General features: G+C 63.2%; 1 protein-coding gene across 1 annotated transcript; it reads left to right on the plus strand.

Annotated features, from left to right (window-relative positions):
• Window positions 1-759: 759 nt before the first annotated feature.
• Window positions 760-10,658, plus strand: LIMK1 (LIM domain kinase 1). The gene is given in 18 exon segments (XM_056360669.1): window positions 760-973; window positions 3,204-3,300; window positions 5,320-5,458; window positions 5,842-5,951; window positions 6,035-6,226; window positions 7,078-7,183; window positions 7,274-7,411; window positions 7,413-7,459; window positions 7,540-7,723; window positions 7,863-7,949; window positions 8,186-8,317; window positions 8,420-8,479; window positions 8,579-8,644; window positions 8,741-8,897; window positions 9,021-9,076; window positions 9,182-9,205; window positions 9,207-9,340; window positions 9,448-10,658. Coding segments are annotated over 18 exon segments (1,953 nt in total). The 5' UTR covers window positions 760-915; the 3' UTR covers window positions 9,614-10,658.
• Window positions 10,659-16,987: the final 6,329 nt, after the last annotated feature.

The raw sequence follows: 16,987 nt of genomic DNA on the forward strand, positions 1-16,987 counted from the left end.
TGCCCCATGTCCTGTGCCCATGGGTCTGCCTGAGCCTGGGGATGCACTGGGTCCTTGGTCCAGGGATGTGGTGTGGCCCACTGCATGGTCACAGCCCTGGGACACAGTGGGTGGGCGAGGGGACAGCTTGGGGACCCAGGAGAAGGTCTGTGCCCTGTCCCATGGTGATGGCCTGGGGGTAAGGGGGACAGCCATGTCCTGTCCCACAGTGACAGCCTGGGGGTGCAGGGAGTTGTCCATGCCCTGCCCTTGCTGACAGCCCAGGGAACAAGGGATACATCCATGCACTGTCCCACGGTGACAACCCAGGGGATAAGGGGGACATCTATCCCCTCCCCATGGTGACAGACCACAGGATGATGGGTATGTCCATGCCCTGTCCCACAGTGTCATCCCAGGGGAACGGCTGTGCCCTGATCCATGGTGACAACTCAGGAAGTAAGAGGGATACTGATGTCGTGCCACACGGTGGCAGCCCAGATGGACAGGGACACAAGTGCCCTACCCATGGTGACAGCCGGGTGCACAGGGACACCCTACCCACGGGGGCAGCCTGGGTGGACAGGGAGACCCTACCCATGGTGACACCCCGGGTGAATGAGGACACCCGTGCCCTACCCACGGTGGCAGCCCCGGCGCCCCTCGTGCCCCACGTTGCCCTGGCCCTGCCCCCTCCACACAGACCACGCCCCCTCCGGCCCGGGCCCGGCCCTCTCCCCGGCCCCGCCCCTAGTCCCTCGCGGCCCCGCCCCCTGGCGGCCGCGCCGGCGCCGTGCTCTCCCCCGGCCGTCCCCGCCCGCCCGCCGGAGCCGCAGCGGCAGGGCCGGGGCCGGGCCGGGCCGGGGCCGGGGCCGGGGCCGGGGCCGGGGCCGTGGCGAGGGCAGGGCCTGGCGCGGGGCCGGGCAGCGCGGCTGCATGAGGTTGATGCTGCTGTGCTGCACCTGGAGGGACGAGCCTATGGGAGAGGACGAAGGTGCGTGACCCCCCCCGGGCCCCCCGCCTGACTCAGCGCTTCCGCGCCGCCACTGGGGCCTCGCGACCCCCCCGCCCGGCTCACCCGCACCCCCAGCCAGCCTGCAGCCCCCACGCATCCCTCCCGCACCCCCATATCTCCTCCCGCACCCCTGCAGCCTCCTCTGCACCCCCCATCCAGCTTGCATCCCCGCCACATCCCCCCCACGCTCCCCAGCCAAACAGCACCCCCCCCGCAACCCGCAAACCACCCCCTGCACCCCTCATCCAGCCCACATCACCCTCTGCAGCCCCCACTGCACCCCACTTCCATCCTGTGTCCCCCACATCTACCGTGTGCATCCCCAAATCTCTCTGTGCACCCCTCATCCAGCCTGTATCCTTCCTGCACCCCTACATCACCCCTGAACCCCCCTTCCAGCATGCACTCTCTCTGCGCCCCTAGATCTGCTGCATCCCCTGTCCAGCCTGCATCTCCACCCCTCTGTACCCCAACCCCCCTTCTAGCCTGCATCCCTGCATGCACTCCACAAACACCCTGCATCCTCCCCTGCACTCACACATCCCTCTTTGCACCCTGCAAACCCTGTACACCTCCTTCCCTGCACCCTGATATCCCCCTGCACCCCCTGTCCCTCCTGCCTCTTTCTCTGCACCCCCACATCCCTACTGTGCCTCCCATCCACTCTGCACCCCTCATCCCTCCCCGCACCCCCACTAAACTTGCACACCTGCAGCCCCTCTACATCACTCGCCTCCCCCCTGCACCCCTTTACCCCCTCTGCCCCCTCTGCGCGCCCCTGCACCCCTTCCCATCCTGCAGCCCCCCCATCCAGCACCCATCCTATACCTCTCTGTATCCTTGCACTGCTCAGTACCCCATCTATGCCGCATCCCGCAGCACCTTCTGTGTCTCTGCACCCTGCTGGGTCCCCCTGCATCCCCCAGCACCCATCCTGCATCTCTCTGTATCCCCCCGTGCTCCCTGTATCCCCCACCACCCATCCTGTATCTCTCTTGAGTACCCCCATGCCCCCTGTATCCCCCAGCACCCATCCTGCAGCCCCCTGTGTCCCCCTATGCCCTCTGCATTCTCCAGCACCTGTCCTGCACCTCTCTGGGTACCCCTGCATCCCCCAGCACACATCTTGCACCCCACTGTGTGTCCTTACAACCTCTGCATCCCCTCCTGCACCCTTCTGAGTCCCGCCATGCCCCCTGCGTCCCCCAGCACCTATCCTGCACCCCTGTGGGTTCCCCTACATCCCCTGCATCCCACAGCACCTGTCCTGCAACCGCTGCACCCTCTTATACGCTCTGCATCCCCCAGCACCCATCCTGCACGCCACAGGGTCCCCCCATGCACTTTTGTGTCCCACTACATCCCTCCTTTACAATCCTTCCATCCTGTCCCCTCCATCTCCCCCCACACCCACCCTGCACCCCCTAATCTCACCTGCACTCTCTGCACCCATCCTGCACCCCTGTGTCCCTTGCTGCACCCATCCTTCACTCCTTCCTCATCCCCCCTGCACCCTTTTCCCCCATCCTGCACCCTTGCATCCCCCCTACCCTCCCTGCACCAATCCTGTAGCCCTGTATCCCTCCCTGCCCCCATCCTGCACCTCATTATAACTCCCACACCCATCCTGCACCTCAGCCTGTGTCCCCCATTCCGCCGCTCCTGAACACCCAGCCTCAAGCACCGGGCACCCCTCCATCCCTGACACCTCCATGCACCCCAAACATCTGTTCTGCACTCAGCACCTTACTGTGTTGTCGTCCCTCCGTCACCCTTGTGCCCCCTGGCCTGCCTGTGCCCTGTGCTGGCTGAACCCAGCGCCTCTGTGGGACACCCCTGGGACCCCAACGCTACCCCCCTGCACCCCAGGCTCCCTGTGTCCCCCCACCACCATGAGCACCCAGCACCCCCAGTGACAGGGGCACCCAGGGTCAGGGCAGTGCCTCTGGGGGTAGGGGCTCTCTGGAGGTGGCTTGGCGCTGAGCCCCTGTCCCCAGCCCTGGGGACATCAGTGCCACGACCTTGTCCCCATTATGGGATGGCTGGGGGCTGTGGGTGGAATTTTTCACCCCAGACAGAGGGACATAACTCAGGGGCATGTGCCTGGGTACTGCTGCAGGTGGGTGGGGACAGCTGGCAGAGTGACAGCCCTGTCCCCCTTTTGTGTGTTGTCGTCCGTGTCCCATCCCCCCCCCCCCCCTCTATCCAGGGACCGACCTGCCAGTGTGTTCGAGCTGCGGGCAGGGCATCTACGACGGGCAGTACCTGCAGGCGCTGAACGCCAACTGGCATGCCGACTGCTTCAGGTAGGAGCCTGGGGACAGCGGGATGCTCCATGGGGACAACAGGATGGGGACAGTGGGACCCCCAGCTCTGGCCATGGCAGGGGCACGTGTGAGGCTGTCACTCACACCTGGATGCTCGCCGGGGCAGCGGGGGGTGGGCAGCGCCCACCAGGTGATGCTGAGCCTGACAGAGGGCTCTGCTGCCAGCACCCCGCGGCCGCCGGCCGCCTTGCGCTGTCCCTTCCTGCTGGGTAACGGGTGACAGGGTGTGAGGCTGATGTCACCTGGCCCCCTCCCGCCCCGTTTCCTCTTTCTCTGCACCCTCCCGGCAGTTCGAGTGGTGGGAGCCCTGAGCAGGAGGAGAAAGGTCCTGGGTCGAGGGGTGCAAGGGGTGACCGGGGCCTGGTGGGGTCCCTGTGGGGCTGGGAGGGTGCTGAGCACGGCAGGGCACCGGGGTGGCCTCCCCGTCCCACGGAGGATGCTGGCAGCTGTGCTGAGGAAGAACTGCGTCCTGCGCGCTGGAGCCAAGTGAGTGGGAGCGGGTCGGGCTGGACTCTGCACCCCCACGGACCCCGGGGGCGCTCCGCCTCCTCCCCCCCAGCCCCCCGCTTGCCCCGTCTGTGTGTCTCCCCCTCCGCCCCACTCGGCTCCCCCCTCCCTCGGCCCCAGCGGAACCGCTGCGAAGCCTCCTCCCGCCCCCCCCCCCCCTCAGCTTGCAGCCGTGGGAGGGAGCGCGTGGAAGGGAGCGCGTGGAAGGGAGCGCGGGCCTCAGCCCAGGCACGCGGGGTGGGGGGGGTGGGGGGTGTAGGGGCGCCGTGGGGGGGAGGGGGTTAAGGGGCGGGGCGGCGCAGCCGCCCCCCATTGGCCGCCGCCCCCCCCCCCCCCCCCCCCCCAGCCCTGCGTAGGCTTTGGGTAGGCTTTGGGCTGCGCAGGCGGTGGTGGAGTCCTCGCGCGGTGACGTCATGGGGTGGGGAAATTCCGCGCCGTGACGTCACGCCTGGTTGGTATTCCACTTGCGTTAGGCGCCGGTGACTGCGGCAGTCCCCGTGCAGCTTCTTATAGCCCCCCCAGCCCCCCACCCGGGAACTTCCCACTAGCACCCCCCTGCACCCCTGCAGCACCCTTCATATGTATCCCCCTGCACCCCCCTACAGGAAATCCCCTGTAGCACCCCCCTGCAACCCCCCTGCATAATCTGATGCAGCACCCCATCACACAGCACCCCTGCACCTGCCTGTGCACCCCCAGAATCCACAGCACCCTCTGCGCCCCTGGGTGCACCCTCCTATTGTACACTCTGTGCACCCCCCTGCACCCCCATCCCCTGCGCCCTCCTCCCCGGGACCAGAGCAGAACCCTGCACTGTAGGCGTGTCCCCCTGCACCCTGTTTGCAGCAGACAGGGTGTTGCATCCCCAAGGCTGGCATGCCCATGGCCAGAGTGGCATGTCCCTTTGTGTGTCTGTGACCAGGGTGGCACATCCATCCCTGCATCTGTGACCAAGTTGGCATGTCCCTCTGTGCCAGGGTGGTGTGTTCGTGACCAGGCTGACATGTCCCTTCATGTGTCCATGACCAGGCTGGCATGTCCCTCTGTCCATGACCAGGCTGGCACATCTGTGACCAGGGTGGCACAGCCCTCTGTGTGTCTGTGATCCATGATGGCCTGTCTGTGAGCCAGCCGGCATGTCCCTCTGTCTGTGAGCAGGCTGGCACATCCCTCACTATGTCCATGACCAGGCTGGCACATCCATGCAGGGTGGGCACCACCCTCCCCATGCCTGTCTCTGTCCCTCCCCCCACCATGTCCCCACATGTCCTCACACTGCCAGCCTGCACAGGCACCCCTGGAGCCACCCACTGCCGCCCTGGGGACAGTGACACACAGATGCAGTGGCCCTGCAGCAGGGTAGGAAACAGGGGAAGCAGCTTGCCCAGAGCGCCATGGGGCAGACTGGCACTGGCTGCCCCCCAGGGTGACAATGGGGACAGGGTGATGATGGGGACATGGTAGCAAGAGAGTCCCCATCCTCTGCCACAGGTGCTGTGAGTGCGGGACCTCCCTGTCCCACCAGTACTATGAGAAGGATGGGCGCCTGTACTGCAAGAAGGATTACTGGGTGCGCTTTGGGGAGCTCTGCCATGGCTGCTCGGAGCAGATCACCAAGGGGCTCGTCATGGTGAGCACTGGGGGGGCCTGGGCGGGACATGGAGCCCTGACCCATGGCTGCACTCCCTGGAGAGTGGGTGAGATGGGGAGGGGGTGCAGACCCCCAGCGTGGCTTGGGCTCTGGCAGTGGCAGGGGTGTCCTCTGCATTTTAGGGGCACCCTGGGAGGGGCATGCACCCATGCCGGGGCTGGGGATGCTCAGGGTGGTGGGGAGATGTCCCTCCAGCTGTCCTCAGCCTAGCGGCACAGCTGTCCCTACCACTTCACAGCTCAGCCTGCCCTTCCCTTGGCCTTGGTGCACCCATGGGTGCTCACAACACCATCTGAGCCCTGGCACCTGTGCTCAGTGCCCTGGCCATCTGGGCTCCCATGGCTGATGGCATCTGTCCGCAGGTGGCCGGGGAGCAGAAGTACCACCCCGAGTGCTTCAGCTGCCTCAACTGCCACACATTCATCGGGGATGGGGACACCTATGCGCTGGTGGAGCGCTCCAAGCTCTACTGGTATGTCCTAGCCTGGGTGAGTGGCTGGGGGGTACACGTCCTCTGGCAGCCCCCCAACCACCCGCCTCCTCTTGGCCCCGCAGCGGGCACTGCTATTACCAGATGGTGGTGACACCGGTCATTGAGCAGATCCTGCCGGATTCGCCAGCTTCCCGCATCCCGCACACTGTCACGCTCGTCTCCATCCCCGCCTGCTCCGATGGCAAACGTGGCTTCTCAGTCTCCATTGACCAGGGCTGTGGCACCGAGCACTCCCGCACCGTCCGCGTCCGAGAGTGCGTCTGTGTCCCCTCTGCCACCGTCCCCTCCCTGGGGCTGGGGGCATCCCACATCCCTTCTGCTGGTGGGATGCACCCCACAGACTTTTTGGGGTGGGAGGGTGAGGGATGAGGCTGATGTGTCCCACTCAGCCAGGGATGGCCAGTGCTGGCATGTCCCTGGCCATCAGGGTGGCTTGGAGGGTGACATCTGGCATTGTGATCACTTGGGGTGATGACAGCCTCACCTGGGGTGAGGCTGGCGTTGCCTCATCTGCCAGGGTGGGTTCTGGGAACCAGGCAGGCATGTCCCCAAATGCTTGGGATGGCTTGTGGGTACTGTGCCAGCATGTCTCCATCCAGGAGCAGCTCATGGGAAACATGTTTGTGTGTCCCCACCTGCTAGGGGTGACCCATGGGCAACATGCCTGCATGTCCCCAACTAGCAAGGATGACTCGCAGGTACCGTGACTGTGTGTCCCCATCCTGGAGGGGTGACTCACAGTTACCATGACAGCATGTCCCCAAGAAGTAAGGGTGGCTTGTGGGCAGTGTCTGTGTCCCCAGCCAACACGGGTGGCTTGCCTGCCTGTTCCCAACTAGCAGGGGTGACCTGCGGGCAGCTTGTTTCCATGTCCCCATCTGGTAGGGGTGACCCGTGGGCAGCTCGCCTGCACATCCCCATCTTGCTGGGGTGACTTGTGGGTACCGTGGCGGCATGTTGCCATCTCATAGAGGTGACTCACAGGGGACATGACAGCCTTTCCCCATTGGCTGGGGGTGGAGCGTGGGCTGTGTCCCAGCACATCCCCACCTCTGAGGGTGTTGTGGCTGGGGGGGCTGACCCCCGCTGCCTGCTGGCCCTGCAGGGTGGATCCAGACTGCATCAGCCCTGACATGAAGAACTCCATCCACGTTGGCGATCGCATCCTGGAGATCAACGGCACCCCCATTGGCCATGTTCCCCTGGATGAGGTATACTCCCCCAGGTCACCCCAAACCAACACCTTCCCCGAGTTGCCCCCTAAACCATCCACCATCCCCACCATCATTTTCTGCCCCCAGATTGACCTGCTGATCCAGGAGACCAGCCGCCTGCTCCAGCTGACCATCGAGCATGACCCCCACGAGCCCCTTGCCTGCGAGTCAGGGCTTGCCTGCAGCCCCCTGCCTGCCCCGTGCAGCCCCCTGTGCTCCCCTGCCCCCCCCACCCTGTGGGGAGCCTGGTGCCATGCGCCAGAGGACTGTCACGTAAGGCCACCAGCTTGCCCACCTCTTCCATTGGAATACCTCCTTGGAGTTGACCCTCTGTCTGTCCGTCAATCCCGCAGGAGGAGCTGCAGCACGGACAAGTCTCCGGGCTCTGGCTCAGTGGGCTCACCCGCGTCCCAGCGCAAGGACATCGGTCGCTCTGAGTCGTTGCGCATTGTCTCCCGTGCCCATCGCATCTTTCGCCCTTCTGACCTCATCCACGGCGAGGTGCTGGGCAAGGGCTGCTTTGGCCAGGCCATCAAGGTGGGGCTGGGTGACCAACAAGTGTCACGGGCATGAGGGTCTCAACTCCCAGGGGTGGGGTATCATCTCTCCTGGGCTGTCCCGAAGGGTGGGGATGGTATCTGGGAGCTGGTGATTCAGCCCCTGCCCTCCCTGCCAGGTGACACACCGGGAGACAGGTGAGGTGATGGTCATGAAGGAGCTGATTCGCTTTGATGAGGAGACACAGAGGACCTTCCTCAAAGAGGTGAATATCCTTGTCTTTAATACCCCTGGCTTGGAGGGGGACATGAGGGATGGGGCTGTCCGATCCTGTCCCCCACCATGATATGGGATGCTGGGCATGACACCTGGACTGGGGATGGCCAGCCACCACAGGATGCAGGCAGCCCCTGCCTGTTTAATGGAGAAGACATGAGCAGTGGGTCGTCCGGGTGGGTGCTGAGTGTGTGGGGGTGTCACAGGCACGGGGGGGTCCTGCAGGTGAAGGTGATGCGCTGCCTGGAGCACCCCAATGTGCTGAAGTTCATCGGGGTGCTGTACAAGGAGAAGAGGCTCAACTTCATCACGGAGTACATCAAAGGGGGCACCTTGAGGGGCCTCATCAAGAGCATGGTGAGCTCTGGGGGGCAGGTCAGGACCCCCCAACCCCACAGGCCTGGTGGGGCTGGGGGACCCCTCTCCTCTGCTCTGACAAATCCCTCCTCCTGCCCCCAGGACAGCCACTACCCCTGGAGCCAGCGGGTCAGCTTTGCCAAGGACATTGCTGCTGGCATGGTGGGTGCCACCCAGGGCTGGCTGGGCGGGATGAGTGCTGGTGGGTTGGGGACCACCAGCTAGGGGTGCCCCCCTTTTCTCAGCCTATCCTTCCCCCAGGCCTACCTCCACTCCATGAACATCATCCACCGTGACCTCAACTCTCACAACTGCCTCGTGCGGGAGGTGAGTTCTCTCACCTTGATGGTGTCCTCCCCCAGCCCGGCTGGGGGTCTCAGCCCCCTACATGGCTCTGCCCACCATTCCTCTCTACCCACCCAGAACAAGAGCGTGGTGGTGGCTGATTTTGGGCTGGCACGGCTGATGGTGGATGAGAAGAACCAGCCTGAACATCTCAAGAACCTGAAGAAACCGGACCGCAAGAAGCGGTACACGGTGGTGGGGAACCCGTACTGGATGGCCCCTGAGATGATCAATGGTGAGCCTGGCCGTGATGCTGTGAGTGGGGATGTGGCCAGCTAGGGCTTTGTCCCCAGGCAGAGGATGCTTGGTGGGGCAGGGACAGGCTGTGCAGCATGGCTTGACCCATCTCTCCTGGCAGGGAGGAGCTATGATGAGAAGGTGGACATCTTCTCCTTCGGTATCGTCCTGTGCGAGGCAAGTACCACCGGGATTGGGGTCTCCCTGTGGGGTTGGGGTCCTCACTGAGGTTGGGGTCTGCCCGGGGGGCTGAGCCCACTCCTCCCTCCCACTCTCCTCCAGATCATTGGCCGGGTGAGTGCTGACCCCCGACTACCTGCCCCGTACCACTGACTTCGGCCTCAACGTCAGGGGCTTCCTGGACCGCTACTGCCCCCCTGCCTGCCCCCCCAGCTTCTTCCCCATCGCTGTCTGCTGCTGTGACCTGGACCCTGAGAAGCGGTGAGTGGTTGGGACCCCCCACTCTGGGGGATCACTGGGGCTGGTGGCACAGGGAGGACGGGGCCAGTGCAGTGGAGCTGCCACGTGTCCCCCCTCTTCTTGCTCAGGCCATCCTTCAGCAAGCTGGAGCAGTGGCTGGAAACCCTCCGCATGCACCTGGAGATCCACCTGCCGCTGAGCTCCCAGCTGGAGCAGCTGGACCGAGCTTTCAGGGAGATGCACCGGCAGGGCGAGGGCGGGTTGCCTGCGCCCCCACACCTGCACACCCTCTGAAGCCACAGGAGAAGGAGCTGCACCCACCGCAAGCATCTCCTCCGGCTGCCACCACCCCAGGGGCTGGATCCCTGGGGCTCTCCAGATGAGCCCCCCCACTCAGTCTCCTCTGCACGGGCTGCTCATGCTGCTGCCCGCACCGTCCCAGGGAGCTGGCTCTCCCCAGGGCTGCACGGCCCCTATGCATCCCCCCCACGGAGTAGCGGTTGCCCCCAGGACAAGCCCGGCTGGCCACACGGTGGGGACCTTCCCCGTGTGTGTGTCCGCTCCCCTGGCTTGCTTTGCTTTTGCACGCCTGGGGGCTGTGTGGCCACTGCACCCGCAAAAGCCTGTGGGCTCCCCCGTACAGAGCCGCAGCCTCGCGGCGGTGCCTTGGCTTTCCATGAACTTGCACTGCGACACAGGAGGGACTGCCCGGTTCCTTTGGTCGGGGGTGGGGTGGGGTACACAGCCCCTGGCCCCTTGAGGGAGCATGGGTCATGGGGCAGCCTCACAGCAATGCCCTCGTCCTCGGCCAGACCCTCTCACGCTACTTCTACTGGCACCCTGGGCTCAGGGGGCTGCCAGCACCCCTGGCCGAGTGAGGGGTTCATGGTGGGGACACACACTCTTGTGTGGGGACAGGCATGTAGTGGTCCCCCCCCACTGCCCCCATGTCCCTGCTGCCCATGCTAATCCGTGACCACGCATCCCTGAGAGCAGCACCAAGTGGTACAGAGGGGTGCGGGGATGCAGCTCGTCTTGGTCCCCTTGGCCTGGGGTGGTTGTGGGGGGTTGCGCCGCACGGTGCTTTTCATGCTCTTTATTCAGGTTCATTTTTCTGTAAGATATTTAAAGAGAAGAGTTTGTATTATTTTTTCATACAACGTAGCGTTTGCCATTTGTCACTGCCTCGGTTCTGCTTTCCCGAAGGGATGAAACTGTGAAGCCTCTCCGTGCACTTTTGCCCGGGAAGTCCAAGGAGATGTCCTCTCTGGAGGCGGGAAGGGAGCTCAAACTGTGATGTACCCTGAGCCGTGAGTCAATAAATCCTTCCCCGCTCGCTGCCCGGCCTGCTTGGGAATTGCTCGCCTCCCCCGGGGGGCTGGAAGCTCTTGGGGAAACTGAGGCATGAGGTCCCTGTGCTCAGGGTGGTGTGGTGGTACTGGGCTTGGTGGCATCTCCCAGGCACCCTATGGTGGCAGCACTCTTGTGTTCCCCCCAACCCATCATGGGTGTCCTCCCTGGCCCTGAGGCTGATGCTGTTCCTGCCTGTGCCACCTGGCCAGGACCTCAAAGCCCTGGGTCCCCTCCCCAGGCAGACGTGCCCACTGTCACCCCATGCGATGGCAAGAGCCCATGGTGGTGACAGGCAGGTTACGGAGCTGTGTGACTGTGGGCGCCATGGAGCAGCTTTGCCTTTGATGTAAAACAAGCCCCAAGGGACAGTGAGGTAGCCTGTGCCCATGGCCATCCCATGCTGTCCCTGTGTCCTTGTCACCTTCCTAAACAGAATTAAGGTCCCCAAGGTGGAGGATCTCCATCCTTGGGTGGGGTGGTTGAGCTTTGGCTAGAGAAAACCAAGACCCAAAGGAGCTCATGGGGGAGTGACAGGGAAGGGACTGGGGGATGTGCCCAAGGATGCTACAGCTGGGCAAGGAGGGGGAGGCGGCAGCACAGCCCCAAGGTCCCAGGATCCAGGCTGGATCCCCCTTCCCATCAGGAAAACCTCATGGTTTATTGCTCAGGCAATGCTCAGCCCTCAACATGGGAGGGCCCAGGGAGGGGTGTTGGGGAGGTGACAGTGGCTCTGTCCCCCCCTGGGGTGATTCCTTGTCTAACTGCCTGTCCCATGTTATCTTGGGTGAAGGGATGGGCAAGCACTGCCAGCATCATGGTGACATCACAGTGCCCTTGGTGACATCGTGCCGCACGGTTTCTTTGCTCCGGGAGCAGGACACCATTGCTCCCCAGGAATATCAGGACTATGGGGGACCCACTGCAGCTGTCACACCTGGGAGACACCATGGTCCCCAATTCCCTGCCACCACAGGAGACCAGGACCCTGGGGGACCCCCAGCCCTGCAGTGAGAGCTCCCCATCCCCATGGGACCCCCAGGTCACCCCCAGCCTCTTGCCCAGCTGGATGGAGCTGCAGAGTGAGCTGTGCCTGGTGTGGTTGGTGCCATTGGACTCCTTGCTGGTGACCCCTGCAGAGGATCCTCAGCACCAGGCAGAGGGAGAGTGAAGCGAGAGCCAGCAGCCAGTCATGGCAAGGCCAAAGCGGTGGCTGCTCGGTTGCCCCCATGACCAGCAACTCATCCCAGACTGAGTCACCAGCCAGGAGCTGCCCCCTTGGCAGGCAGGGAGATGACCCTGACACAGCCCTGGTGGCCCCGTGCCACAGCTGTCATCTACCCAAAGCCACCCCCCAGAGATGTGCCACACACCATGCCCAAATCCAGCCACCGGTGTGTGCGGCACCCGGTTCCCCCCCCAGCCCCCTGCCCAGTTGGTGGCAGCCTGGCAGGGGCTCCTTGCCCCTGCAGCCCCCCCCAACCTGGGCCCGAGGCTGGTTGTGAGGGGGCTCAGCCCCTCTGCTCCTCGCAGCTGGCTGTTCCCCCCCCCAGCCATCACCTCCCAGGAGGGACAAGGGCACCCAGACCAAGCTGCAGACCACCGAGAGCTGCCTCTGTGCCCCCTGTCCCCTGCAGGGTCCTGCTCTGTCCCCCACCCAAGGTGGTCCCCAGGGACATCCCTAGCAGGGCTGTGCCTAAGCTCGACCACAGCTCAGGATGGTGGCTCTTGCTGCATGCAGGGAGCTGGGCATCCCCACATCCCACATCCCTGCTGACAGGCCAGCAGCCGAGTGTCACTGAGGTGGTGGCCAAAAGCTCTGGTGGCTCTGGCAAGGACATGGCCAAGTCGGTGCTGCTTGGTACAGCCTCCCCCACTGACCTGCATGAGGCCCAGACCGAGACCTCTGTCTCTGGCCCCAGTGATGGGGAGGATCTATCGGCCACGGTGTTTATCACCTTTATGGGTAAGTCTGGTGGACCAGCTGGGAGGAGGAGTGTGATTTCTCCCAGCATCTCAGCAGGGTGGGCACCAGTGCTGTGAGGACCCTCCCCAGGGGACAGCAGCTGTTTGTGGTGGGTGATGGGCAGCAGGGTCCTCATGAGGCTTGAGGAGATATGCCAAGAGAAGAGGTGCTGGAGTCTGATCAGGCCACCCAGCTCCACAGGGATGTCCAGAGCTGGAGAAGGGCTGCTGGGACCCCACCAGGGTGCTCAGCTCCATAGAGACATGGGGAGCTGAAGGGGTCATTGGCATCCAGCCAGGGTGCACAGATCCATAGGAATGTGGGGACAGTTCCCCATCTTCAACAGCAGGAAGGCTCACCCACACTGGAGGATTTTCTGGCAGCGAACAGGTGGTGGCAGTGGGGACCACGGGAGCCCTTTCCACCAGTGTTTCTGTGGACCTGCCCATTTCTGCTTTGAGCTGGAGGCTGGACTAGCGGTGTCCTGAGCTCTGTCCTGTCCTACACTCCTGTGATCCACCATCCTATGCCTGGTGCCTGTTTCTGCAGGGGCTTGGTCACGGTTGGCACTGCCCACAGAGCCACTCTTTGTCCCCTGGGCACAGCATCCACCCTTCCAACTCAGGACTGAGGACTTTGCACAGTCCAGAAGTAGCCTGAGCCCTCCCTCCATGATGTGGGCAGAGAACAGTCACTGTCACAGTCCCATGTCCCCTGCAGCAGCCTGGGCTGGGGCACCTCCTTGGGTCATAGATAACACCTGGGTCACTGGAACCTGGTGACTCCATGGGGCAAATTCAGACCCCAGAAAGTCCTGTGGGGCACCAAAGCCAATGCTGGTTCACTACCTGCCTGCCTCAGTTTCCCCTCTTGCCGGTGCATGGGCTGGGGGTGCAGGATGTGAGGATGGGAAGAAGGGGCCAGTTGCTCCAGTTCCCTGTCCCCCCCCTAGACAAGGCTGATGAGTGGCATGCCATCTTCCGGTCCCTGAACGATGAGGCTTACCCTGGGCACAGCCAGGCAGGAAAATCCCATGGGCCACGTGTTGCCACCGTTCGCTTGCTGGTGGTTTTTGTAGGGTCTACATAAACGTGGCATTTTAAAATGCAGCATAGGGGATACGATGCTCTTGCGCTTCCCTGCAGCATCACTGCTTTCCCTGATCACCTGCCTGTCTCTGCCCCCTCTCTGCTGACTGGGGACATGTGGGTTCCATCCCTGACCTGGGCTAGTGGTTCTGTGGGAGACAGAGGGACCTGGAGGTGGGAGGTGATTGGAACAGCCAGGGCTTAGCAAGGGGCCCTGTGAAACCTCAGCTGCTTCTAATGAGAAAACTTGTTTCTCTTCCATCCTGCTGCTCTCCACTGGCCCTGGTACAAACCCCTTCCTGGTGTGGCTCCAGGGGAGGAGGTAAGTGGTGGGCTGGGGCTGCAGGGTGGGAGCTCAGGGTGACACCGGAGCACTCCTAATTCCTCAGCGCCACCATGTCCCCAGTCCTGGCACTGGAGATCGGCAGCACTGGTTGCTGATTTCTTTGAAAGGGGGTTGTGGGGGCTGGTAACATGTGATGAGTTGTGGGAAGACTCAGCTGGGGGGGACGATGACAGGCAGGAGGCCTGTGTGGCTGGGGCTTGGGGTGGGACAACCTGGCTTGTGGCTTTGAATGGCTATGACTTTCTGCCCCTGCTGCTGTGCCACTGTCCCACGGAGCTCACCCCCATACCTGAGCCCTCTGAGGGGCAGGCACCAGCCAGACATAGGGAAGCATGGCCCCCTTCCTGGCCCCCCCTCCCAGCCCCCCTACCCTGACAGGGGACCAGCGCTGCCTGCAGAGACAGTGCAAGGGTGGAGAGCCTCTGGTGCATGGATCTGGGGGCCTGGGAGACCCTGGTGCATCGGTTTAGGGGGTTGGGAGACCCTGGTGAGTGGGTTTAGGATTTGGGGAACCCCAGCACATGGGTTTGGGGGCTATTTGCTGCCCTGCAGGGATCAAGCATGGGGAGTGACCCAGGCACGGGCAGCCCTTACAGGCTCAGATCAAGGGAAAGAAGACAAAAGGCAGGAGTCAAACCCCAGGTTTTTGGGGTCTACCCTGAGTACAGACCCTCAGCCCACCTCGACCCTGTGCTTGGGATGGCTGGAGGAGGTCTTGGGGCGGGGGGCACTGTGGGGTGCACAATGCAGTTCATCCTCTTCCATGCTGCAAAAAATGAGTTCATCCCCAGCTTGGAGGCTGTTTGGCTGCTTCAGAGGCTGCAAAGCACAGCCTCCCTGCCCAGCTGTTGCCTCTGCCGGTCTTTCAGGGTGTCTTTTGGGATGGACCCTTTGGGGGCTTTGTCCCCTAGAACACTTTATTTGGGGCAGCAGTGAGGTGCTCCTCTCCGCCTGGCATTCTTTGGCCCAGCCACTGCGCTGGGAAGGCCCCAGAACTGGACCTGTTGCAACAGAAAGAGCTAAAAATAGCAGTTCTCACGGCAGAGGCAGAAAAGCATTCGAACATGTGGCCTCTGAACCTGCCAGAAGCTGAGGACAGGGATGAGCCCCCCAGCTCTGTCCCGTGCCCAGCAGACACCCTGTGGCCTGTATGACCCCAAAGGGTCAAAACAGGGGGGCTTGATGCTGGGGGCAACGCCGGGTGCAGGCTGGGGGGAGCAGGCAGCCCCTGTGGGTGCAGGCAGTGAGGAGGCAAGGGGTTAACCTCCCCCACGCCTGCCGGATGCAGCATCCTGGGCTGGGCTCTTTCCATCTTGTTTTGGTTTGGAGGAATAAAAGCTTTGGCAGCAGCGTAGCCGCTTCCCAAAATAACGCAGCCTCCCATGGTAATTATAGAGCTCTGGGTCCCTAGTAGTGGCTCGCGATGGCTTCCCAGCCCTGCCGAGCCGGGACCTGATAAAGCTTCTGCCAGAGGGAGACCAGGGCGCCTCAGGGACCTCTCAAGCTGCGCCAGCCTCCCTCCGCGTCACCATCGCTCCTTTTGCATCACCCGCCCCCCTCCCCCCCCCCCCCCCTCAAGAAAAATGCAACCCCTTGCATATCCCCCCCCCCCCTTCCCACTCTGCAGCTGATCCCTTCAGCTTTTAATGCTCTAGTTAAAGCCTGGGCTGTAGCTCGCCAGCCTCTCTGAGCACCAGGCTTCTGGAGCGAGCCACGGCAAGCCAGCGGCTGTCCCAGGCAGTGCGAGTCGCCATGGCTGAGAATGCCCAGCTCATCACAGCAGTGCTCAGCCAGCCTTTCCACCCCCTGCAGGGCTCAACGCTGCTCCTTGAAGGGCAGGGAGAGATGCGACTGAGCTCCTGGAGCACTCGAGCCTGTAATCCCCAGTAATCTCGGAGGAAAGCACTCGCTTCAGGGATTAGAGATGCAAACAGCCACCCTCACCTACCTGCCCCTGCCCTGTGGTGCTGCCTGCAGCCCCCTGGCCGACCGCGGGTGAGGAAGGGCTGCCAGGAGAGCGGGCTCACTGCCCAGCCGCCCCAGATGGATGGGCTCCAGGCAGTCGCTGGGGCTCCCCAAGGCCATGTTGAGCCTTCATTGGTTATTTATGGGAATAAAGGGAATGCGAAGCCATCTGGTCGAAGCCTGGCCCTGTAACACACTGTGGCGGGGGGGTGGGGTGGGGAACAAGGCTCTGGGCAGTGACAAGGTTGGGGACAAAGCTGAGGTGGTCCCTGTGGAGCTACCCAACCTCAGCAGGAGTCTGTGTGCAGGGCTGGATCCAGCTTTTCCTGCTGAGACCACTGGATTTTTATTGTGGGTAGGGAAACTGAGGCAGGGAGAAGCTGCCCATGAGAGGGATGTGCTGGGGAAGCATGTGACCTTGCCATCCCCTTCACCCCTTACATGGGATGCATTTGTGGGGGACAAGGACAGGCTTTGGGGGGGTAGCTGGACTGGGAGGCTGAAATTTGGGGATGGTTGAGCCTCTGGAGCTGCTCACTGCAGGGAATGGTTGCCACCAGCCAAGCCTGCCCCAGCCCTTATGAAAGACCAGGAACACAAGCACCCCATGTCGCCCTGGCTGGCTGTGCCAGTGTCCTCCCCTGCCCTCGGCGAGGATGGGGCGGATACAGCCACGTGCCACTGGCACCCACCCGCTGCCTTTGGGAGCATGGGCCTGAGGCCAGGGGCATCCTGGGAAGGGGCCACAACCCCTGTCATTGGATGAGGATGGGGACAGGGACACAGCCTGCAGGGTTGCTGGTTCCTCTTGCCAGATTTCCAGCCCCCCAGCCAGTCACAGCCGAGCCAAGGCAGGGCGGAAGGCAGCATCACCAGGCGTTAGGGAGGGGGAGGCAGGCTGGGATTTTGCAGAAGGAGCACTTGGGAAAGACAGGGATCCAGTGCTCCACGCC

Source organism: Falco biarmicus, chromosome 1 (assembly GCF_023638135.1).
Source record: "Falco biarmicus isolate bFalBia1 chromosome 1, bFalBia1.pri, whole genome shotgun sequence".
NCBI lineage: Eukaryota > Metazoa > Chordata > Aves > Falconiformes > Falconidae > Falco > Falco biarmicus.